At 42.6% G+C, this 26,026-nt stretch overlaps 1 protein-coding gene across 4 annotated transcripts in view; it reads right to left on the reverse strand.

Annotated features, from left to right (window-relative positions):
- The window catches only part of LOC138285741 (caspase-8-like), a 188,743-nt gene that overhangs the window by 52,661 nt on the left and 110,056 nt on the right, over window positions 1-26,026 (reverse strand). For all 4 annotated transcript variants that reach the window (XR_011201638.1, XM_069226073.1, XM_069226072.1 and 1 more), the window contains exon 6: window positions 15,377-15,521. Coding sequence is in view for 3 of the 4 variants with exons in the window: in XM_069226073.1 (XP_069082174.1) it covers window positions 15,377-15,521 (145 nt within the window). In the remaining variant the exon portion in view is untranslated. The remainder of the gene's footprint in view (window positions 1-15,376; window positions 15,522-26,026) is intronic.

Below are 26,026 nucleotides of genomic sequence, written 5' to 3' on the forward strand. Positions count from 1 at the left end.
ACATAATATTAACTGTAACATGTTGTCAAGGTAGGAAAATGTGAAATTAAGAAGAGCAAAGGTACACTTCCCTATGAATGCTTCCCTTGCTAATACGTTGGTAGTTAATATTCTGGAGTGTAGACCTCAACCTCCATATTTTGACATACAGTCCAATTTTGTAAAGTCCTATCTCCCACACCAGGGTCTCCCCACATACAACTCAAATCTATCCTTCGAAGTTTCTTGTATTGGTTTTACCAGTTAAGTTACCTTGTATTCCATTTCCCAGTAGTCTACCATTGTGGAAAAAAACAGAGGAAAACAGAGGACACAGGGCTCTGCTCTACCTTTGACTTTTTATTAAACCTCCAAACCAGTCACTTTTTTAGTGTGTGATTGACAGAGCTCACAGTTGCTGGGCAACCCACTCTGCCCATCCACGCCATCTAACACACCACCGGGTATAATTACCCAATGCCAAAGACAGCCTGTCTACAGCTATCTGCGACTCGTTTGGGACCCAGACCTCCACTCTTCCTGTCATGCCATTCTGCACACTTACACTCACTCAGAGCTTCCAGAAATCAGACTGAAGTTATGTTCCTTCCCTGGTCCTGACAGCTCCTCTCTTTGGGAACCTTTTTGTACCACCAAACAACCCATACACAAGCTGTACTTCTACTGCTGTAACTGGAATGTGGCTCTTTCTCTGACCACTACAAGGTCAATCCTCTTAACTTACGCTCCCTCCCCAAGTTTTTTGCCTCACTCAAGCATGGCTTTTGGACAGTTGCTCCCTATTTAGATATGGCCATTCCACCTGGTTTTAAGATATCATTTCAAGACCACCACATCAAATGGGCAGCTGCACTGTAATTGTTTTTCACAACAATTTGCAAACTCCCTATCACCTTCTTTCAATCTGTAGAAATTCTTATCTGTGCAATCTCGCACCATCCTTCACTAATGTATAACACTGTGCTCTGCTATCACCCTGCTGTTACCTATGTATATTGTGTTTTGTTCAGACACTGATCACTTTCTAGCCCCATACATATAAGCCGCCTCAAAGTTTTTTTTCCTAGGCGACATCAACATTTGGCTAAAAGATTTCTCAAATCCTGGGGCCTCTTCTCTCCTTAGCAGCTACTCCATCCTGGGTCCTTCTCTTCTTTTTTTTACCCCTACTCACATGCCTGGTCATCTATTGGACCCAATTTGTTCCTTCTCTGGCATTATTAGTTTCACTTTCTGTCCAGTTTCCTGTACAGACCGCTTTCTTCTTTCTGCTTCTGATGCATCTCACTTAAGACCTCATGTCTCCCCCGCAACCATTAAAGCGACAGCTGCTGGGCCACACTTAAACCCAGTGCCTTAGCTAACAAACATTTAAGCACACCATGCGCGAATAGCGAACTCAATAGTTAATTAGCTAACAACCATAACTCATGGCTTCTATCTGTTATTGATGCCCTAGTCCCTCTCAAATCAATCGATATGATGTATGTGTAATTATCACTTTGTCCCTTGATACTCTGACAATCTAACCAGTGCTTTAAACAATGTAAAGGCTTGCACTACGTTGGCATCACAACTACCTTCTAGCAGCTCTGCTATATAACGAATCTAAAACTGTACAAAAAAGATTTAAGGAGTACCTAATATTGCTCTAAAATTGAAGATGCACCCAACTCCGGTAGAGACGTTTCTCACTGTTTAAGAACTATGCTTACCTAAATGTAAGGAACTCCTGCCCTTTCCTAACAATTTTTTGCTTTCTGCTCTTGGACTTTTTCACAATCAAAACTGACAAAATCTTTGCAAATTTCATCCCTCCTAACACCAACTTAAGGGAACATTCTTCCCTGAACGGTTCACTTACCCAATTCCAGCAACTAACCTTGAACTCCTTCTGCTCTCATTTCTAGTGTCAAATCTGGCTCTCCTCTCGATCCCTACTTCCTTCAGTGAATATAAAGACAGGGCCCAGAATAATTCACTCTCTTACTAACCTTCCTAATTTATCAACTCTATCTGCTACCATTCCATCATACTGGAAGACTATTCCTCCCACTTTTGAAAAACCTTAGGCGGAACCCATTATTTCAACTATCGATCAATATCTTTGCTGCAGAAGCCATCCAAGCTTCTAGAAAACATATCAACTCTCGCCTTTCTGCCTCTGTAGAAACCCATCCCGCTCCAGACACCTCAAGATTGGGTTTTTCTCGCCAACACAGCACAGCAACACCCCTACTAGCTGTAATGGATAATCTGAGAATGATTCTTGAAATAGGTGGTAGCACTCCTTTAATATATTTGCCTACCAGTGCATTCGACAAACTGGTACCCTGGGCCATTCATACATTGGCCCATCAGAGGTCAACATGCATCACTATCGCTCACAATACAAACTCTTCTGTGAAGGTTGCTCAGGGTTCATCACCGAGCCCCACATTTTTTAGATCGCCCCCCACACCCCTGCCTGCCCAACCAAATCTGTTGGCCTTTAACTTATGTCCTACCCAGACAACATTCACATCGTACGTAGACTGGTACTTGTTGCGAGTTGAATGAGTTCTAACTTGCGTAAACTAAATTTAGACAACACTGAAATATTTCTTTTTAGGTGTCCACCTACTTTATAGTCATCCAAATGGAGGTCCTTAAAGCGAACTGCTGCACACTGTTTATTGGCTACTGATAACAAAGTATGCACTGTATTTTGCTCTATCCTGTCACCATGCCCTTTATGGCTTAGGGTTATGTCCTAAAAAACTTCAAGACAAAATCCATCGGTATGCTCATATCTATTTCCTTTAATCTGCACCATCCACCTCTTGATATCTCCCAGGGTTCAGCGTTTTAGGATTGGTGGCAGTGTTTTTTCTTATACACCAAGAAGTGAACCAGCCCCCCGTTAATTTCTGTGCACAATTAAACCATCTGCTCGTCTGCATATTTTAATTTTGTCTCTATTCACACCAGTTGTCACTATAAATCTCTCTGTTGCCTTTCATTTGGTTTTAGCACCAGTACACCTCTATGAATAATTGTGTGCTTTACAAAGCCCCTTCATCGTCATGATGCTGTGCCGTCTCCACTTTCACATCAAGAGTGGCACACAACCCACAAGGCTTGAAAAGGCCAGGCATTACCAACGCAGACAAACTCCAGAGACCTAGGTTCTGATTTATATTTCAGCAGATGGGTTACTCCGTCACAGCGGTGTCATATAGCCCGTCTGCCAAAATATAAATCCGAAATATAAACCCCATTATACCCTATAAGATTTTTCGATGGACAGGCTATTTAGGCCGTTGTGACGGAGTTACCCGTCCGCCGAAATATAAATCAGGCCCCTAGTCTCCATTCACACTTGCACTTGAAGAGGAGAGATCCCAGTATAAGAAAGAACATATCTCTCAGGATGAAAGAAGAGAAGCTATAATGTTTTCAAAACAACACGGATAAGAACACATACAAATCTGTTCTCAGCCATTACCACCAGAAAATCTGACCACCAAGTGCTCTGCGCTTTCAGACCACTTTGAGGCCAGCACCAACAGCAGCAAAGACATCTTCACCAGCGTAAAGGATTTAACCTCACTAGTGGTCCGGCCAAAAATATTACCCCCTCACAGGACCTCTGCAACCAACTCCTGCAGTTCTTCTGCAGCAAGACAACCTCCATATATGACAACTTCAACCCTATAATGGAACCGACAGACCTTGCAGCAAGACTTCCCATCACACCCAAGAAAACAACTACATCCACTTGGCCAGACATCACCATGGAAGAAACCGCCACCACTGTGCAGTCCATCCACTCAGGGGTCCATCAGAGCCTTTCCCCCACCACGTCTTCACCAGATGACTTTAACCCATCATCACAATACTCCCTCCGATCCTGACCCTCCCCCCACCTTCCGGGACACTCAGAAACATATCACAGTTCTCCCCACACCACGAAAGCCGCCTGCAGTCACGTCAAGGCTCACCAATTGCAGATCCATCTCCCTGCTACCATAGACAGCCAAAGACCTAGAGAAATCCATCAACAAATGACTAACCGACCACCTAAACCAACACCAACTCCTCAACAACACAAGGTCCGGCTCCAGACCTAACTACAGCTCATAAACAGCCCTGATCGCTGCCTCAGACTGTATTCATATGATCATGGACAGAGAAGACACAGCTGCCCTTATCCTCCTGGACTTATCTGCCTCTTTCGGCACTGTATCCCACCCCATCCTCATCCGAAGCCTACACAAATTTGTAATACAAGGACCTGCCCTTCACTGAGTCTGTACCTTTCTGACTGAACGCACCCAGTCAGTCTGCTCGACCCCCCACACTTCTGGTGCCTGTGACCCCATCTATGGAGTACTGCAAGTAATCTCACTAATCCTGTCCCTCTTCAAAGCATGCATGATCCGTCTTTCTAGCATCATCTGCGCCTATAGCAATAACATCCTCTCCTACACCAGTGACAGCTAATGCTGTCCTTCTTGGCCAAGTTCCTCAGCACCCTCATGCAAGTTCACCACCTGCATGACCGAAGTCGGCAATTGGATTAAGACCAACTGTCTCAATCTCAACAACCCCAAAACAGAGGCTGGGAAGACCAACTGTCTCAATGTCAACAACCCCAACACAGAGGTTGGGATCTTCTGAAAGAACCCATTGTCATGGGACTGCACCTGGTGGCCAGCTGAGCTGGGATGCACCCCCACCTCCCACGCCAATAATCTCGGATCATTATAAACAGCAAGCTCAACATGACCACCCAAGTCAACACATTGACTAACTCATGCTTCTTCACCTAGAAGATAATCTTCAAATGGCTCCCAACCAGCACACACTTTATCATCACTCACACCCCCATCACTATCAAGTTGCATTACATGAATACCCTCTACACCAGGATCAGCAAACAACTCACTAGGCGACTACAAACCAACTAGAATTTGTCTGCAAGAATCCCACTCAAATTCTCACATGGCACACGCATGGAACTACATCGCAAGGAGCTCCACTGTCTCCCAATACACAAATGAATACAGTTCAAATTCCTCACACACACACACACACCTACAAAGCACTACACAACACTAGCCCGGCCTATTTCATTAGGCAGCAGCATCTACTACCACAAACCATTTAGACATTCGGCCAGACCACTTCTTGCATACATACCACTCATACACAGGAGCAGATCAGATAATTGGGCCTTCTCCTACATCATCCCAAAAGTCTGGAATGGCCTGTTATTACACAGTAGAGCCTCCTCTTCAATTCTTGAATTCCGAAAGAAGCTGAAGACCTGGCTCTTCAAAAAGATCTCTCCCTCCGCCTCTCCAGGCGAGATTAGTTGTACACTGGCTCAGTGCCAAGACACCCTCCTGGGTGATAGCACCCTCTATAAGTACACACACACACATTTGCTTTTTTGTAGACATAACAGAAAGGAATTATATGTGCTATTGTCTTCACAATTAAAATATAATACAAGGGATTCTGCAAACCCTTTATAAAATCCTGTCTCTAATTTCTTTATAATCGTCGACTTGTGATGCAGTCGCCAATTACGAAGCAATGATGTCAGAACTCAACTGAAATAACTTAATTATACTCGAGTTCTGGTATCATAATGCCTGCTGCTGGAGCCGACAGCAAGGAAAAAGGTAGATCAGGTCACAGAGCATAATTAAAGCAGCTTTTAAAAAAAAAAAAAGAAAAAGAAAATGTTGCTTTTCTTTCTTCTACTCTGTTTTTTCCAATGTATATTGACAAGCAGAAAGGAGATACTTAAAGCAACATGCTTATATTGTGCACAGCTTTTTTATGTGTTTAATTTTTCACTTGATATTCTAATTTGTTTCTTCATGCTTACAAACATGCTCTCTCTTTCATATGAATGAGCTACACGCCAAGGATTTAAGTGGCTTGTGGGAAAGGAGACGGTGTGATCATGTATTATAAGGAATAAAGTACCCCTGCCGTAATAAGGATATTGTCAGTCTTCTCGGACTTTCAAAACACTGTAAAGGAACTTGGCTTTCGGCCTTATTCCTGTATATGGTCATGGAACTCCTCTGTGACTTGCAAAATCCTTATAATGTACGGCAGGTGCTACTTTATTCTATATACATTAACTATAAAAAGGTATTAAGAGGATGCAAAGGGAGTAAGATGTGTCCGTGTGCTCCCTATTACGGTCTTCGCATTCGGTGTTCTCTTGAGGCATGAATTTTCAGTGAACTCAGTAAAGATAGTTGAGCGATGTTGCTCAGTGCAAAAGGGTACAGCCTAAAGAGCTCAAACTGTCCAGAGACCAGAAAACAGACACTGTGCAGTGGGCTGCCATTTTATACAAATGGCTTTGGTGCACCGTTCACTGTACCCAACACAGACCCAAACCTGTAAAGCAGTGGAGAGAATTCTGTCCACGTCATGCTGAAGCTAAGGATCCAGTGAAGGACAGTGAAGGATACTCCGTACGGTGACCTGAAACTGAAACTGGAAACGGCACAGAAGGTGATCTCCGAGGAATAGAAAGCGGGAATCTGAGAAACTTGAGGGTCCTGTCCTACAATGAATACCAAACATAACTAAGGTGGTGGTGGAAGTAGCTTGAAAAAGGATTGATGAATCTGAATGAATCTGAATTTACTGAAAGTGCTTTTGGCAGACAATTACGATTAACTCATTTAAAACAATGAAAATGGCAAATATCTTACTTAAAAGATCATTAGGGTTCTAAAGAAAGTTCTTCCACATGAGACATAAAACCTTTCTATTTTCAGCCAGGTCTATTGAACAGCCAGGAGTTTTATATGAATGTCCAAGCTTTTCCTCAAATATAAACCAGTTAATTTTGTTGTATAACCTGAAAGGTCTCTAAAGGGGAAGAATATTTGTTCCACTGTTTTTTCAAGCTGTTCTCTGCATAAGATCTTAGCTATTGTATTAGACCTGACCTTGTTGTAGAAATTACAAAACAGCATGCAATGCTCTATGTCCTCTCGTACACCACACAGACATTTATCTGTATCTGCGAGGTTTCTTCTGCTCTTGATGTAATTCAGTAGCAGGCAACCACTTCTTGCCTGGGCAAAGATTCTCCTTTCTCTATGACTCGCTAACAGAATGAGTTATTGTTGTGCTTACTAAGAGGGATCGAACAAGCCAGCATGGCTCCTTGGATGTAAATTTCCAGAGCAACTTTTGGTTCAACTTTTAGTTTCAGAATTGCTAATAATAATGGCGTCTTCTGTTGCGTAAGAAACTCCATATTTGAAGATGCGCTTGACTGAGTCAGGCCAATTCTCTTGACTTCCTTTTTCCACTGGAATGCATATATTGATTTACCATACATAGAGAAGTGTTCTTTCCAGGCCTGGTAAACTAAATTGTTACCCTGTGTTCTTATTCTTTGCAGCCCATATTTTATATAAGCCATGTGGCTTCAATAGTGGAGCAGCTAATGCCTGATTCCAAAGCTGATGTGGGAGCTTGATGGTAGTTTAAGCATTGTTTTCCTAAACTTTCTCTTGTGGCAGCCTACTCAGATTAGGAGTTCATCCAGACTCCACAGCTCAGCCCCATATGAAATTTGGCTTCCAACTTTTGTCTTGATGTAATTAGGGGAACAATGACTGTTTTTACGCACCATCATCAAAATGGCATGTACCGCAGCTTAAGATTTTCCTATAGTTGTTTGATTATGAGTTTTCCATTTTAGTGTTCGGTCTATTGTTACCCCAAGGTACTTAAAGGATACAACGTCTTTCAGTCTGGTTTTCAAACAGTGAGTTCTTCTTTTCACTCTTTGTCCTGAAAGTCATAGTTTTGGTTTTCCCTCTGTTGATTATTAAATTAGTTGCTGTACAATAGTATTCCACAGCAGTAAGTGGGGTTTCCAGCCATTTTGGGGTTTTTGATATCAGAATGCAATCATCAGCATAAAGTAGGGACAGGATCTTAAAGCCGTTTATTGTTGGAATGTCCTCAGTGGCTTTTTGACTTTTGGGTACAGATCATTTGTATAAAGGGAAAACAGGAGTGGTGCCAAAAGGCACCCTAGTCTGACCCTTCTATGGATGCATAATTGTTTTCTGATGTTCACTTTTGGATTGGGTTTCACATGAGAGGAGGTTCCAATATACACCAGCTGGATTAGTGTCAGAAGCCCTCAGTCGACGACCAGAATGGTCAGTTTTTCCCCCAAAGGCGATTTCTTGAAATCAAATCGAATGTCAATGAAAAATCTGAAAATGTCACATAGAAAGGTTTTTGAGTGAAATAATGTTTTATTTTAGTTTGTGACCCATTCGTATGGGCCCTTAAGAATCAATTTCAAGAAAACTGTGCAGTCTATTTCTATTAGACATTTGGTCAGTAGGACTTTGGGTCCTCTTTGTGGCACAATAATACTGTTTAGCTAAGAATATGAGGATTATTTATAAGGAGAATCTTTTTAAAGACTTTTGAAAGTATTTAACACCACCAGTCTGAATCAGAAGGAAACACATCTGGTAGTATCATGTTAGGTCCCGATGCCTTACCTTTGTGGAGGTCTTGCATTAGTTTTTTCACTCTGTCTTTTGAAAGTATGTCAAAGAGGGCGGGAAGTTTGTTCCCTAAACATGACTCCTGCAGTAGCAATCTGAAGAAGTATTTCTTGTAATGGGTCATTTATGGTATTGAAGATGGCAGTAAAATGTTTTACCTATGCTTCTTCTGTGATGTTTGACTCCCAAATGTTTTCTTTACTCCTAGGCCTTTCCCAATTTTCTGTTAAGAGGTGTGTATCCTTCTCCAGAGCGGCTTTTTCTAGATCGCTCTGGCCACTTTCTGTTTAACAGATACATTTTTGTCTTCCTGATTAAAGATTTATAACAAAATTTTGTGGCCCTTATTTTCCTGTCTAGAGGATTCGCTGCAAATTACTGTTTGTAGTTCTGTTTTCATTGCCTTACGTTCTTTAGCAAAGCACTCCTCTGTAGATATATTTTTTGCTGCATGGTGTATTTTTTTTATTTTTTTTGTTATACAAAAGTACACGTTGTCCAAACAATTGGAGTAAATGATTTCAGTAATTAACATAAAAATGGTAGTATAACATTGTCAACTGACCCTTTAGTATGTGTCTTTGAATATCTATCAACTGTGGATAGCTCTGTTTTCCATTCCTCAATACTGGATTCAAGGTTTGGCTTCCATTTTATTCTGATTTGGTCACCTAAATCACGGGTGTTTTTTAGCTGTTGGTTTTCTCTGGACTCTGAGGATTTTATACCCAGAAGTAAGGGGCTATGATTGCTTTCTAGTTTCAACTGGTTCCTCATGTTTTCAAACCTGGGCTAATTGGTGATCTTCATCAAGATGTAATCCGTTACAGATTCTGCTCTGCAAGCGAGGTAGGCACATTCAAATCTTCATTTATGTAGGAATTGCAAACTGAAATAAGACTTATGATTGTACACGTGGGCCAGATCTTTACCTTTGACATTTGTTGTGATGCAGCATGCGGTTTTTAATTCTATTAATGAATCATTATCATTACTACATTCTCCCATCTTCCAGTTGAAATCACTACAGATCAGAGTGTTAACGTTTGACTGACAGGGCAATAATAGTGCTTCCTTAATGATTTTTAAAAGATATGTAATACCAGCCATCTTTTTCTGTTGTGCATAGATGTTTATTATTCTTAGGATTGTTTTATCTAACAGTCAGATGTCGACAACTTGCAGATTTTCATGGATATCGTCCCATGCTTTTGTTGAAGAACATTTGTCAGCTCTGCTCGATACCTGCAGACCACCACTATTTCCTGTTATCTCCAACTCTATTGCCCATTTTGTGAATGGTTAACATATCCAAGCAGGAACCACAGAGCTAAGGCCAACGTTTCTTGAAGTATTATTACATTGTGGGATGTGAAGTCATTACGAAAGTCACTGTCGCCCATATTTGAGGGAATTCTTGCCACGTACCAGGGAATGATTGAGCTGTTTGGTTCCCATATGCTGGATTCAAATACCTCCTTAGTGTGACTTCTAACTAGTGAGTCAGATACAACGTGGTTTGTTGTGCTGGGTTGTGTGGCATAATAAATGCATTCTCCTGTGCTATGCGCTCCTCTTCTCTGTGGCCATCTAAGGTTCTTGCTGACCCTACCTCCAGTAACTTTTTACAATCTGTTTTTGCCTGGGTTTGGTTTGTTGTTTGACTCATCATTCTTAAGCAGGTGATCTTTGCTATTGCTGACGTGACATTTATCGTCTTGCTTCTTATCGGGGAAATTGTGTCATAGTCTATATCTTTAAATTTTGCAGTGTTAATTCACAGTTTTCATGCTGTAAATTTTGGTTAGTCACAATTCTGGTGGCTGAAAAGAGGTTTGCTAGTGAAGTGATCTTGCACATATGATCGATGAGATTTTTATTTCTTGTGTCAATTAAGATACAACTGGTGTAAATGTTAGCAATGGTTTGATGGAGTTTTACAATCTGCAAATCGTTCATCTCTAAAATATTGTTGCGTCTTTTGTCGGTTAACCCTTTGTACGTTTTGTTTCTCATGATTCTCTCCCTTTTCTCTTAGTTGTTAGTGGCAGGTTAAAGATGATAAAATTCCTTGCATCTTTTCTCCAATTCTTCATCACATGGTCTAAATTTCTGTACCTCTTATCTTGGAATAGTAATAGCTCTTCCATTCCAGTAGAGGTATTATTGTCTGACCATTCCGTTTGACCATATTTATCCTTCAGGAGATATTCCTTTCTACTCAGTACCTCTGAAGATTGATAGTTTAAAAAGGTTCACCTCCTGTTTGTATGCTTTTTTTTTTTTTTACCATTGACAGCTTCCATTGTATTTTCTCCATTTTGTTTGATTTGCTCCATGAATGTTAACTGTGTGTATAACTTGTTACCTAAAGGCAGAGGCATAGCTTTGTCTTCTCGCAGATATAATGTACGTGCCTTCTGCTGAACCCGCTTACCTGAGCTCTTGAATTTCCTTTCTCACTTCTGTTATGTCTATGTTAAGTTCGCTTTTCAATAGCACTATTTCCATGCAGTAACACTTGTCGGTGTTATTCGGCTGCCTTGCGTAACATACTATGTCTCCGTTAATCCGGTAGCCTGAACCAGGACATGCTTTTTCTTTTTGATTGCCAGAGTAACCTTGAAGACCCATTTGTACAATCTTGTCCGACGGTCTTATTTTATGATCTATCAAATTTGCCTGATGGTTTGGCTTACTGTCTTCTGTTTGTGTACCCTGATGCATACTGTTGTGTTGACTTAGTCTATTCAGGTCGAAGGTATGATATTGTATGTTGTCATTTGGAATCTGTTCCATGGTCACCTAAGGCATAATTTCATGACTCTGAAGGAGGCAGCCTTGTTAAAACGTCTACCTTAAGACATTTCTTGGGGGTTTTGGCTTCTGATTATATTGTAGATTTTTTCTCCTATGTAACTCTGAGTATTGATCTTGTTTAATCTTTCTTTCCTGACAATGCTAGCTGTGATAACTCCACTGAGTGCGCTTTAATGGCGTTTGCTTGCTTTTTATTGATGGTAACTTTGGGGTTAGGCCCTCTGTTGTGTTCTTTTTATTATTTACGGGAATTTTCATTTCTGCGGCCAGGACAAATGTCTGGGATTTGGTTTGGAGAATTCTTTTTGGCTGATAGTATGTTTTTCTGGGATTTTCTGATGCAACTCCCCTTTGAAGCCTTTGTGAATTCCAGCTTAGCAGCTGCTTTTGTGCAGTCAATTACCAAATCTCTTCCGGACACTCCTGGGGGCAGGCTAGACATTTCCTCACTACTAAGGATGGTTCCTTGATGACACAGAGGATGAGATATAATTATTGGTGAAAATTTAACTAGATAAAGAGTATGATTGCTTTCTGGGAGGCATGCCTTACTTCCTCTGCATCCTTTGTGGCCAAGGACCAAGCAAGGGGTAAGTGATGCCTTACTTTCCTCCTTCTCTTTTTCTATTTCTTTCTCCATTTCTTGCCCCATTGATTTAAACACTACTCTATATATTTACTTTCTCTCCTTTCCTCTCAGTGACTTTTCTGTCAATACCCTTGAACTTCATATTTTTCATACTTCTCTCAGGCAGCATGTCAGTCGAGGTATCCTCACAAACCATTGACCTCTGTGGATTTCAATGCACCTCTGCCTCGATTAGGAGAACTCTTGAGTCTGTTTGAGATGGTTGGACAGTTGACTGGACCATTGTTTGTGTAATCTTAGACACTGTTCAATGTCCTAATAGCTACTTCAGATGGCCTGGGGTGCCCCTGAAGGTTGACATTTTGGCCAATACTTTAGCAGTTTTGTCTGATTTTGGCGGGAAGTTAACAGAAAAGTAAGGTCCACCTGCTTTTCAGTCCCCTTTTAACCCCACCCTCTGGTTTCTCTAATTTCTAGGCATTCTCAGTGGCTGACCTATCAATCTGATGACATGTACTGGTTATCTGATATCTGGTGTCAGACGCTTCACAGCCTACTCTTCTTAACAGATATTTAGCAAGGCCTGCAAATACAATGGGGATAAAACCAGGCACTGTGGGCGCTATAAATTTTAGATGAGCATTGTCATTAACTGGTGCTGTCTACATTGACCTCAGTAGAGTCATTAACAGTTAAAAATATCGGAAGTGCGCAAACAGAATAAGCATGCATGCATTTAATATATGCGGAGTCTTATACCTAGTTGCGAGTGTGCATCTAATTGCACAGTATGAAGCGCAGTATAGAAAGCAAGGTGGAGAGCAAAGTGTAATATCAGTGGATCTGGGCTTACCAGTGATTTATTTACCGTACCGTACTGAATCTGGCCCTGGTTCACGTTGCTCTGCTTGCATCGGCTTACCTTCACTTGCCTCTGCACCTATGAGCCACTTGTCACGGGTCACTCTTGCACTCCTCTGGCCTCCTTTCTACACACCCTACAGTGTGGTTTGGAAATTCCAAGGGCTCTGCGGATCTCTGCCAAGGGGTGAGGAGATGGGCTTTGTGCGGGGGATTCAGATAGACACTGGTTCCTCTTGCCCTTAGCACGTAGCTGGCCCTTTGGTTTGGTGCTTGGTGGCAGGGGCGACAGGAGCCTGTGGATGCCAAGAAGACATGGAAGACAAGCTGGCGTGAGAGAGCAGGCGAGCAAGCGGCACCAGCCGCTAAGCCAGCCACTTGTGCTTCGGAACTGTGCAATCCATGGCATCAGAAGCCTAGTGTACTGACAACTCCCTCCTTGATGATGAGAATACTCAGAAATCCATTCTCAGTGATTAGTCCATACCAGGAAGTGATGAAGATCCTGGGACCAGGCTAAAGAGAAGGGGGACCTGTAGCAGCGGGGATGCCTCCCGGCTGTGAGAGTGGCAGTTTGAGAGTGGCAGGCATGGAGCAATCTCATCTCCTTTGTAATAATTCATGCAGACTGATGTGGCATGACTGCTTGCTGGAGCTACCCGGGCGTCCATGCTCCATGTTGTTGGCATTCAAGGGGCGCCATGAAGAAGAATGACAGCTGTGACATGCAACGGTAGCAGAATTTGATCTGGGAGACTATACCAAAGTGAGGCTTGGATTTGTCTGAGTTGACATTGCTGCCGCTCACAAGGCCCGGATGGGGGTGCTTTGGATCGTGTATCCTACTAGAACTACGAATGTGGACAGACAGCTTTCTAGCTATAGGATGAGTGGTGGGCAAGAAAGCCACAAGGGAGCCCCCCCCCCCAAAAAAAAAATATGATGACACAAATGCTGATACACAGAAAGAAACTCATGGAAAGCGACATACCTGGAAATCCCTGCAATCACCCACCCGTATTCCTGGAGTGGGTAGGTTAAAAAATAATTAATGGTATTATTACATTGTGACCTGAAGGAAGAATTCTTGGTGCTCAGGGTGGATGTTGGACAGAATCTCAAAGAGGTTAAGCAAGAGCTGGGGAAGAGAGTGTGCAGCATACAGGAACAAATTGTGGCTTGCTCAATGCAACTGGAGTTTCCTAAAACAAACATAAGTGTCCATAGAGGAACAGAACATCATTCTTAAAGAAAAACTCAAAGATCCTGAAAACTGCTCACGCTAGCATAATGTGTAGATCAGAAGCACAGGTTCACAACCAGCAATGAGTGGTGGCACGGAGTCACAGCTACAGCCCTGATGAAGTCTACCTGGAACAAAATGCTTTGCCTGGGCTGAGTTGAAGGCATGAGGCATGAAGATTTCAAATAAAGGAATTTTGGACATTACACATTGGTTCCCGTCTTGTAATGGATCTCGAAAGGAACACCAAATTAATAATTGAATAATTAACTCTGGGACTACAGTGTGTGTTCCCTCCATGTGGGTTTTTTCACTACACTTCTAGAATAGAGGCTGCTACAGAAAGGGATTTATCAAAAAGGGCCTCTTTCGAGGAAGAGGGAGGAGGAACTGGTAGGTGACTGGTGAACAATGGAAAATGAAGAATTCAAGGAAGGGAATTGTTCACACTCAGGGACTGGAGTTGGTTAGTATGATGGCATTTGTATCTGTATCCACTGAATGGTACTGATACTAATAATTCAGAGAAATGTTGGAGAGGATGTGGGAGAATGTGACTACTTGTGCATGTGCTATAGGTCAATGTCAAGATACAGGACTTCTGGAATGGAGTGTTGGGTGTGATGAAGGATGCCAACAAGATACTGATGCAGCAGAAGTGGGTGACACTGTCCTGGAGTGGTTACAAAAGGTCTATTGGGGATCCTGTAAGGCAGCTGCCAAAATGTCCATTGTAATGTTATTGGCAGCTAAGAGGGCTATTTTGGGGACGCAGGGGACTGCACTGGTCTGTCATCTTTACTACTTTTACATCTTGGGTAAGGAAAATAAATCATCCACAACATCAGAACTACAAAATGTTCATGTTCGCAATTATAGTCTCCTTTTTTGAGTACTTTTCCATACACTGTAGAGCAGAGGTCTCCAAACTTTTTAATGCCGTGCCGCCCCAATTGAAAAATAAAAATCATTGGGCCCCCCCTCAGAATTTTTCACAATTATTTTATAAACATGGCAATGTTTAAATATGCCTAAACCTATTTAAACATTGCAGTTAAGTACTGTTACCTTTTTAAAACTGCAATAACATGCTTCTGCTTAAAACAAAGGCCTGTTATCTGTATAATGTTTATTTTGTCCAGAGTCTGGGGCCCCCCCTGGGATCACTTGAGGCCCCCCTAGGGGGGCCCGCCCCCCACTTTTGAAGACCTCTGCTGTAGAGATTACATGCCTGTTCTTGTAATTGGCTGTTGATTTTGAAAATGCTGATAGAAAATGTATTGAACCTGAAAAAGAGGTTACCTTTTTTCCTTGTCTCTTCAAAATCCCTAATTTTCTTAAGTAGGTCAAAGCGCTGTATAGACTTCATCTGATATTTCAGCTCCTCGAAATTGGCTTCAGCCAAACGATCAGACCTTTCCATTTCAAGAAACAGCTCCAACACTGACTGCAGGAAAAATGTTACAGTAAATGTAAAAGACATTAGATACAGACTCTAAATCAAACTTTGATAATGTTGACTTTGCATTTCTTTTAGGATTGATTGATCGAGATGCTTTTTTTGCTTCGCTTACACTTGTTTTTCTACACACTAGCATTAAGGTAGACCAACTCACCTACTTGGACTGTGAGCCAATTGATATGTTGGATATGATTACTATCATGTACAGTCCAACTAAGGTCCTGGTCCACTTGGGCTTCATTGTATTGTTTATTGAGAGGGACTTTAAAGATCAAGTCAATTTTCGTTTTGACAGTTTACACTTAGACCACATGGGGATGGTACTTGACCAAAGTCAGAGCCATCTCCTTGAGTTCTGATCTGCACTTAACTCAATAGTAAGGTGATACTGGGGGCCCCAACTAGGCCTAAATGCAATTTTGAATCCTAATGCAGCCATGCCATGAATGTTAATTTTTCCTCTCATCACACATAACAAACTGTGCATCAGTAAAATGCTCTGTGTTGACATGCTGCTCTACAAGAACTAAGGAGGAAGCTTTTGCATGATTCAAGTTTCTTCCTGCCTGTGTTACCTTGGGGTTATTTATTTATAAGACCTGTTCTGAATGTAACTAGATTTGTTTTGGCACATCCAATGACATTCAGTCCATAGGGTGGTTTAATATTGGTGTGAGATAATGAAATTCCATTTTATATTCTGATTTGTCATTTGTGTGTGGCAGCATGATTACATTATGTTCACATTGTGATTTTCACAGTGAATTTCATTATAAAATGAGCTGTTTTTGGAGGAGAGACACTTCTGGTTTACCCAGACACTTGAGAGCGGACACACGTCAGCCTTTCTTAAAATATGTCCTTAGAACAATTTTGCCCTTAAAGTTGACTTTATGTCAGACTCTTTGCTGCATCTAAATTAGCTTTATCAAAATTCTCTATACTGATTTACCATGGATTCTGATTGGCTTTATTTTTGCCTTCTGTATTGCTTCTTAATTTGAAATACACCTTCATGGTTTCTAAGTGTTACTGGACTCCAGCCTTTTTGACTTGTGTTTTATTTGATGAACTGTGCTAATTTAAGTACTTCTAAACTGTTATGTTCTGTGACACATTGCTTCATATATCCTTGAAGATTGTCTATTGATCCTTTATAGGCACTTTATTTTAAGATTATCTGATAACAGTGTCAACAGAGGCATTTCTTTACTCTTCCACCTAAGCGGTGGCAGTCTAGTAGTAATTACATTCCGGTGTTAAAGGGCACTGTAGTCTGCTTTCCATGTCCTTGAACGGACTCTGAAACGTCTGCTCTTTAATGTGTTTTTTATATTTCTACAGTATAGTTATATATGTTTCACTGGGGATACATTATATATTTTTAAACCATTTGTTATGTATTCCTTTACTTCTAATGTTTCCATCTTTTTATGTTGCATACACTGTACCAGTGAGCAGGTCATCCATGTCTATGAACTAGGCTTATTTCGAAGGTATGTTTATTATCTCCAAGGTTTGTGGAACTTGCAATTGTCATTGAGAAAGGCAGAATTCTATAACATTATACACCCACAATTAACAGGTAAGCAGAATTCTGTAGTGCCAGCATTTTCCCTTTAATTCAAGAAACCTTGGCCCCACCAGTTTGGTTTGTGGACCTCTCCTCCTTTAAATTCACTTCTAGAGACTACATTGAACATGACTGTACTGCCCTTTTTTCTTCCTTGCCTCTCATTTACATGCTTGTATGGACATTCTATGCCTGGCTGGACTGTAGCCCCAGCGTCCTGAGATCAGTTGTCAACTGTATTGGGGCCTAGGTCTTGCTGGCTTGTTGAACCACTACTGTGTGGTCCTTCTTCTTAAAGGATCCCCTGTGTTCCAAGTCCTTGCTGACGTGTCACTTGAGTGACGCCTGGGGCGTAGCTTCTATCCTGTGGGACACAAGTCTCTTTGCATGGCATCCCTCTTCTTGGAGCACAGCGATCTGCTTCATGGCTGCATGTACTGTTGATTTGCTTCCTGCTAGTGGATCTGCTCTCGTAGTCAGTATTTGACCCCTATTGATATGAACTCTGGAAGTTCTCCAGAACAACAGCAGTAGGATTTGTAACCCACAGGTGCAAGGAATTGATTCAGTACTCCAGCACCAAGTAAAAAAAGTCTTAATGGGCAGCAGTCCCAATATGTGCATTCCAAGTTACCTTTGTGGAGGCAATGTTTTCAGGGTACTATCAGCAGTTCCAAGGAATAGGTTCAGGGACACAATGGTGATTCCAACAATTATTTAATCACTTGACCAACACACTTAATGACAGCACTTAGAAACTGGGACTTATAGGTCCAAAACATTTATTTTAAAAGTCTTGATCTTGTGCAAAAAATATGGTAAGCACACAGAGAAACAATAAAAAAGCCAGCTAAAATTGTAACTGTCAGCGAGAACAGTATGAATATTTCTAGCATTGTATTGAACTGGCTACCATACTATACCTAATGCTATCTCTAAGCTTACACTGCTTTAACTAGCTGAAACATTAAATAGCATCTCTGCCCGTCGAGTTTCTAAGATGGATTGTACAGACGACCTTTTAAAGGCGCAAGCAGAACATCAATAGCATGGCAGGCTACATGAAAGGGCGACTCAATAATTTAAGAGGACATATTAGTGGAATGTTGTGTCGCCCTTTTTACTATCAAAATGCCAAATGAGGTATTGCTTAGTAAGACATTGCTTAAGCCTGACAGAAAAGACAGTTACTACTTCTATAAATTGAGAAAAAAAAGATGACGGAGGACAGAATCCAATTAATAGGGCAGTGCAGTCGTTTCAAAGGAGAGTAATTAATGCTGTCAGTAGCTTAGCAAAAGAAAATTCTTGCAGCACAGATGTAAAAAACTTGAAATCATATTTATCAACCTGCATACTGTCCCGGGTAGGACGTGCTGACATCTTCGTGGAATACTGATGAGCACATGTGGAAAAAGGTTGTAACAATAAAAATATTTACAGCTTATGCATCAAGAATTTTAAATTCTATTAAGGACATGCAGGTGAATATTATGCATCTCTCTCTTTACTGCATTTTTTTCTTTTACAGCAGCCCATTACAAACAAGAAAACGTAACTACATTTCCTATGAACAGTACAGTTACATCATACGTAACATACTCCAATCACCATGAAGCTAGTACTTTAAGTACTGTTGCCGCCACTTTGCTTCCTCTTTCTTTGCTATATAACAGAAATACCAACATCTTTGTAAACACTGAACCAATACTCAAATATAAAGGAACAAGGTTCCAAAGATCAAAATCCGGACCAACTCTTCCTCAACTATAAATCGTCCAAGACCAACTGAACCAGAACAGATTCTGCATCTCGTATGTGAGGCCTCCTGCCCATAGACCAGGAGTAGACTCAATCGATTTCTCATCACGTTCAATATGCATCTGCACCAAGAACCATGGCCTCACCTGTATTTCTGAAACAAAGAACAGAACACCATAAAGTCTTCTCTCTTAAAATGTATCTTCAAACAAACTTACAATTTACGGTGGGTAGAGAAAACATAACGATGCAATATATACTTAATATATTTTGTCACATCATAATATCACAATGAGATAAATCCATTTGTAAATATGACGGGGTGGGATAATCCTCCCCTCAGTGTCCTTAACAGAACTGAAAAATCTTGACGCGTAAGGTAGAATGAAAATGTCACTTACCCAGTGTACATCTGTTCGTGGCATCAGTCGCAGTAGATTCGCATGTTTTGCAATAGCTCGCCATCTGGTGTTGGGCCGGAGTGTTACAAGTTGTTTTTCTTCGAAGAAGTCTTTCGAGTCACGGGACCGAGTGACTCCTCCTTTTGTCTCCATTGCGCATGGGCGTCGACTCCATCTTCGATTGTTTTTCCCCGCAGAGGGTGAGGTAGGAGTTGAATTGTAGTAATAGTGCCCATGCAATGGAGTGACTAAGTATGCACCTATTTAAGGTTGAGATGATACATATATAAATAGTTGAAGGTAACTTCCAAACTGCTACAGGCTCCCGGGGAGGCGGGTGGTCACATGCGAATCTACTGCGACTGATGCCACGAACAGATGTACACTGGGTAAGTGACATTTTCAGTTCGATGGCATCTGTCGCTGTAGATACGCATGTTTTGCATAGACTAGTAAGCAGTTATTTCCTCAAAAGCGGTGGATCAGCCTGTAGGAGTGGAAGTAGTCTGAAATAATGTTCTTAATACGGCTTGACCTACTGTGGCTTGTTGTGCGGATAACACGTCTACACAGTAGTGCTTGGTGAATGTGTGAGGCGTAGACCATGTGGCTGCCTTACATATTTCTTGCATTGGGATGTTTCCTAGAAAGGCCATGGTAGCACCTTTCTTTCTGGTTGAGTGTGCCCTTGGTGTAATGGGCAGCTGTCGTTTAGCTTTAAGGTAGCAGATTTGGATGCATTTAACTATCCATCTGGCTATACCTTGTTTTGATATTGGGTTTCCTGCATGAGGTTTTTGAAATGCAATAAATAGTTGTTTAGTCTTTCTGATGTTTTTTGTTCTGTCAATGTAATACATCAATGCTCTTTTGACATCTAATGTATGTAGTGCCCTTTCAGCTACGGTATCTGGCTGTGGAAAGAACACTGGAAGTTCCAATGTTTGATTTAGATGGAACGGTGAAATAACCTTTGGCAAAAATTTAGGATTGGTCCTTAGGACGACCTTATTCTTGTGTAGTTGTATAAAAGGTTCCTGTATTGTAAACGCCTGAATCTCGCTTACTATTCTTAGGGAAGTAATGGCGATGAGAAATGCCACCTTCCAGGTTAGGAACTGTATTTCGCAGGAGTGCATGGGTTCAAAAGGTGGACCCATAAGTCTAGTTAGGACAACATTTAGGTTCCATGAAGGAACAGGTGGTGTTCTTGGTGGTATAATTCTCCTAAGGCCCTCCATGAATGCTTTAATGACTGGTATCTTATATAGGGAAGTTGAATAGGTAGTCTGCAGGTATGCAGATATTGCTGCAAGGTGTATTTTAATGGAAGAGAAAGCCAGGTTAGATTTTTGTAAGTGAAGCAAGTAACCCACTACATGTTCTGGAGTTGTGTGTAATGGTTGTATTTGATTAATATGGCAGTAGCAAACAAACCTCTTCCATTTACTTGCATAGCAGTGCCTGGTGGATGGCCTTCTGGCTTGTTTTATGACTTCCATATATTCTTGGGTAAGTTGTAAGTGCCCGAATTCTAGGATTTCAGGAGCCAGATTGCTAGATTCAGCGATGCTGAATCTGGGTGTCTGATCTTTTGGTTGTGCTGTGTCAACAGATCTGGCCTGTTGGGCAATTTGATGCAGGGTACTACTGATAGGTCTAGCAGCGTTGTGTACCAGGGTTGCCTTGCCCAAGTTGGTGCTATTAATATGAGTTTGAGTTTGTTTTGACTGAGTTTGTTTACCAGGTAAGGAAGGAGAGGGAGAGGAGGAAAAGCGTAAGCAAATATCCCTGACCAGTTCATCCATAGGGCATTGCCTTGGGACTGTTTGTGTGGGTATCTGGATGCGAAGTTTTGGCATTTTGCGTTCTCCTTTGTCGCAAACAAGTCTATCTGAGGTGTTCCCCAGAGTTTGAAATAAGTGTTCAGAATTTGGGGGTGAATTTCCCATTCGTGGACCTGTTGGTGATCTCGAGAGAGATTGTCTGCGAGTTGATTTTGGATCCCTGGTATAAATTGTGCTATTAGGCGAATTTGGTTGTGAATTGCCCAACACCAAATGTTTTGTGCTAGCAGGCTTAACTGCGTGGAGTGCGTCCCCCCTTGCTTGTTTAGATAATACATTGTTGTCATGTTGTCTGTTTTGACGAGAATGTATTTGTGAACTATTATTGGTTGGAAAGCTTTTAGTGCTTGAAAAACTGCTAGAAGTTCTAGGTGATTTATATGCAGTTTTGTTTGATGTACGTTCCATTGTCCTTGTATGCTGTGTTGATCGAGGTGTGCTCCCCACCCTGTCATGGAAGCATCTGTTGTTATTACGTATTGTGGCACTGGGTCTTGGAAAGGCCGCCCTTTGTTTAAATTTATGTTGTTCCACCACAGACGCGAGAGGTAAGTTTGGCGGTCTATTAACACCAGATCTAGAAGGTGACCCTGTGCTTGTGACCATTGTGATGCTAGGCACTGTTGTAAGGGCCTCATGTGCAGTCTTGCGTTTGGGACAATGGCTATGCATGAAGACATCATGCCTAGGAGTTGTAGTACCATCTTTGCTTGTATCCTTTGTGTTGGATACATGCGTTGTATGATGGTGTTGAAATTTCGAATTCTTTGTGGACTTGGAGTGGCTACTCCTTTTGATGTGTCTATTATGGCTCCCAGGTATTGTTGTACCTTGCGCGGCAGAATTTTGGATTTTGTGAAATTGACGGTGAACCCTAGTTTGAAGAGGGTTTGTATGATATGATTTGTGTGATTTGAGCACTCTATTAACGAATGGGCCTTGATTAGCCAGTCGTCTAGATATGGGAACACATGTATTTGCTGCCTTCTTATGTGTGCAGCGACTACCGCTAGACATTTGGTAAAGACTCTTGGTGCGGTTGTTAATCCGAAAGGCAGTACCTTGAATTGGTAGTGTATTCCCTTGAATACAAACCTTAGGTATTTCCTGTGCGATGGGTGTATTGGTATATGGAAATAAGCATCCTTGAGGTCTAAAGTTGCCATGTAGTCGTGTAGTTTTAGCAATGGCAATACTTCTTGTAGTGTGACCATGTGAAAGTGGTCTGATTTGATGAAAGTGTTCACTACTCTGAGGTCTAGGATTGGTCTCAGCGTTTTGTCCTTCTTTGGTATCAGAAAGTACAGTGAGTAAACTCCTGTGTTTATTTGTGTGTTTGGCACTAATTCGATTGCATTCTTTTGCAATAGTGCCTGCACTTCTATCTCCAGGAGATTGGAATGGTGTGTTGTCAAATTTTGTGCTTTTGGTGGTATGTTTGGAGGGAATTGTAGAAATTCTATGCAATAACCATGTTGGATAATTGCTAGAACCCAAGTGTCTGTAGTGATTTCCTCCCATGCTTTGTAATAATGACTTATTCTTCCCCCCACTGGTGTTGTGTGGAGGGGGTGAGTGACATGTGAGTCACTGTTTAGTAGTAGGGGTTTTGGGGCTCTGAAATCTTCCTCTATTCCTAGGGAATTGCCCTCCTCTATATTGTCCCCGAAAACCTCCTCTATACTGTCCCTGGTAACTGGACGGTGTTGCTTGTGAGGTGCTGGCTTGTGTGCTCTGACCCCGAAACCCCCCTCGAAAGGGTGTTTTACGGAATGTGCTGTAATTCCCTCTGCTCTGCGGGGAGTAGAGTGCGCCCATGGCTTTGGCAGTGTCCGTATCTTTTTTGAGTTTCTCAATCGCTGTGTCCACTTCTGGACCGAACAGTTCTTTTTCATTAAAAGGCATGTTGAGAACTGCTTGTTGAATCTCTGGTTTAAATCCAGACGTTCGGAGCCATGCATGCCTTCTGATAGTTACAGATGTATTAATTGTCCGTGCAGCTGTATCTGCAGCGTCCATGGAGGAGCGGATCTGGTTGTTGGAAATGGTCTGTCCCTCCTCAACCACTTGTTTTGCCCTATTTTGTAAGTCCTTGGGCAGATGTTCAATGAGATGTTGCATCTCGTCCCAGTGGGCTCTGTCATAGCGCGCAAGTAGTGCCTGGGAGTTCGCGATGCGCCACTGGTTTGCAGCTTGTGCTGCGACTCTCTTACCAGCTGCATCGAACTTGCGGCTTTCTTTATCTGGGGGTGGTGCATCTCCAGATGTGTGGGAGTTGGCCCTTTTCCTAGCTGCTCCTACAACGACAGAGTCTGGTGGCAGCTGTGTAGTGATGAAAACCGGGTCTGTAGGAGGCGCCTTATACTTTTTTTCCACCCTTGGTGTGATTGCCCTACTTTTGACCGGCTCCTTAAAGATTTCTTTTGCGTGCCGGAGCATACCAGGGAGCATAGGCAGGCTTTGGTATGAGCTATGGGTGGAGGAGAGTGTGTTGAATAAAAAATCATCCTCGACCTGTTCTGAGTGGAGGCTTACGTTGTGAAATTGTGCTGCTCTAGCCACCACTTGAGAATACGCGGTGCTGTCCTCTGGTGGAGATGGCTTCGTAGGGTATGCCTCCGGACTGTTATCTGACACTGGGGCGTCGTATAGGTCCCATGCGTCTTGATCTTGGTCACCCTGGCTTATGGTGGTGTGAGCTGGGGAGTGTGATGGAGTTTGTGCTGGTGAGACGTTAATCACGGGCGGAGGAGAGGGTGGTGGGGTAACTCTTTTCACCACTTTTGGTTGTGGTGTCTGTTCAGTTTGGAACTCCAACCTTCTCTTTCTTCTAATGGGGGGAAGGGTGCTTATTTTTCCTGTCCCCTGCTGTATGAAAATACGCTTTTGCGTATGGTCTACATCAGTTGATTGTAGCTCTTCCTCAAACCTATGCTTTTGCATTTGGGAGGTTAGCGAGTGCTCTTCTGTATAAGAGCCTGAAGCTGGGTCGCTTGCAGTTTGTTTCGGCACCGAAACCCTGTCTGCGTGTTTTTTCGGCTCCAAGGTGACTTTTTTCTTTTTCGGGGCCGAAACCTCTCGGCGTCGATCTTCTTCGGTGCCGCTGTCTCGGCGTCGAGCCGTGTCCACACCGGCATCTCGGTGTCGAGGCTTGTCTCCAGCACTTTCTCGGTCCCGAGAAGGCTGCGTGCCGGTGTCTCGACCGGAGTCGGACGATCTCGGCAGTGTTTGGGCCTTTTTCGGTGCCGACGGTCGGTCACCGAATTTATGGGTGGAGCCATGGCCTGATGGCAGTGGCGTCCCCTGGGCCTTGTAAATCTTCCTCTGTGTGGTTTTCGACGTCTTACTCACGGTTTGTGTATCGTCGAATCCTTCGGAGTCCGATTCTTGGATCGAGAAGGTACCTTCCTCTTCTTGTTCCTCGAACTCTCGGTGGGCTGTCGGCGCGGACGCCATCTGAAGTCTTCTGGCTCGACGGTCTCGGAGTGTTTTTCGGGACCGGAACGCACGACAGGCCTCGCAGGTGTCTTCACTGTGCTCAGGTGACAGGCACAGGTTACAGACCAAGTGTTGGTCTGTATAGGGGTATTTATTGTGGCATTTGGGGCAGAAACGGAACGGGGTCCGTTCCATCGGCGTTCTTCAGCACGCGGTCGGGCCGACCAGGCCCCGACGGGGGATCGAAAAACTACCCCGAAGGGCACCGGAGCTCTTCGATCTTCGATGCGGTGTTTAATCTAATTACGCCGATCCCGAACGCAACAATACCGACGAAAATCTTCCGAAATTAGCTATCTTTCCGTTCCGAAACTCGGAGCGACAGGAACACGTCCGAACCCGATGGCGGAAAAAAAACAATCGAAGATGGAGTCGACGCCCATGCGCAATGGAGACAAAAGGAGGAGTCACTCGGTCCCGTGACTCGAAAGACTTCTTCGAAGAAAAACAACTTGTAACACTCCGGCCCAACACCAGATGGCGAGCTATTGCAAAACATGCGTATCTACAGCGACAGATGCCATCGAACATTATTTTATTCTGTGTAAGGACCGGAGGATCCGATTATGCTTGTTTAAAGCTGTGCCACAATCACAGATGACAAATTCACGATCAGTCTGTAGTAGAAAGTTTTAAATGTGGATTTCGAGGACCAATCAGCTGCGCTCAAGTATCTTCAAGAAGAGAACCCAAGGCATACAACTTAGACATCATAGCAGCCCTAGCTGTGTTGGCCCCAAAACTGGAGTTATCTATACCTGCTTCTGCTAGAAGCCACCACATCCATCTAGCTGTGCCACAACAACTGACACCAAATCTACAAACGGTTTGTAAGAGAAAGTTTTAAATGTGAATTCCAAGAACCACTCAGCCACCCTTATATTATCATCAAGACAAGCACCCAAGGCATACAACTTGGATGCCATAGCACCCCCAGCTGAGTGGGCCCCAAAAGTGGAGGTATTTATACCTGCTTGTGCTAGAAGCCACTGCATCCATCTAGCTAAAGTAGCTGCTACTACTGGTATATGTAAAGCGATAAACAATTGTCCTCTCAGATCTAGTCTCAACTCACTAGTACAAGCCTTGTATTCCCTCAAGCACTGTACCCAAGTTAATCAGAAAAGCTGGGTAAGAAACCAATCTGGAGTTGGATTTTATCTGTCTAGTGATAGAAAACCTTACCAGCCAGGTTGAGGGCATGAACATCCAGCCCTCTATTGTACAAGAGCAAACACAATAACATTGTGACCTTAGCAGAGAGCTGCTTGCAAGATAGATATCTGTTTGCTGGCCACTGTTCCAAGAACCTGAGCACTATGTTCACATACCATAATGTAAAATACCTGGGTAGTGGCACATATGACATCCTAATGAACCTCATGAGTTTGCTTATCAAAGGATGTTTGC

Source organism: Pleurodeles waltl, chromosome 3_1, assembly GCF_031143425.1.
Source record: "Pleurodeles waltl isolate 20211129_DDA chromosome 3_1, aPleWal1.hap1.20221129, whole genome shotgun sequence".
NCBI lineage: Eukaryota > Metazoa > Chordata > Amphibia > Caudata > Salamandridae > Pleurodeles > Pleurodeles waltl.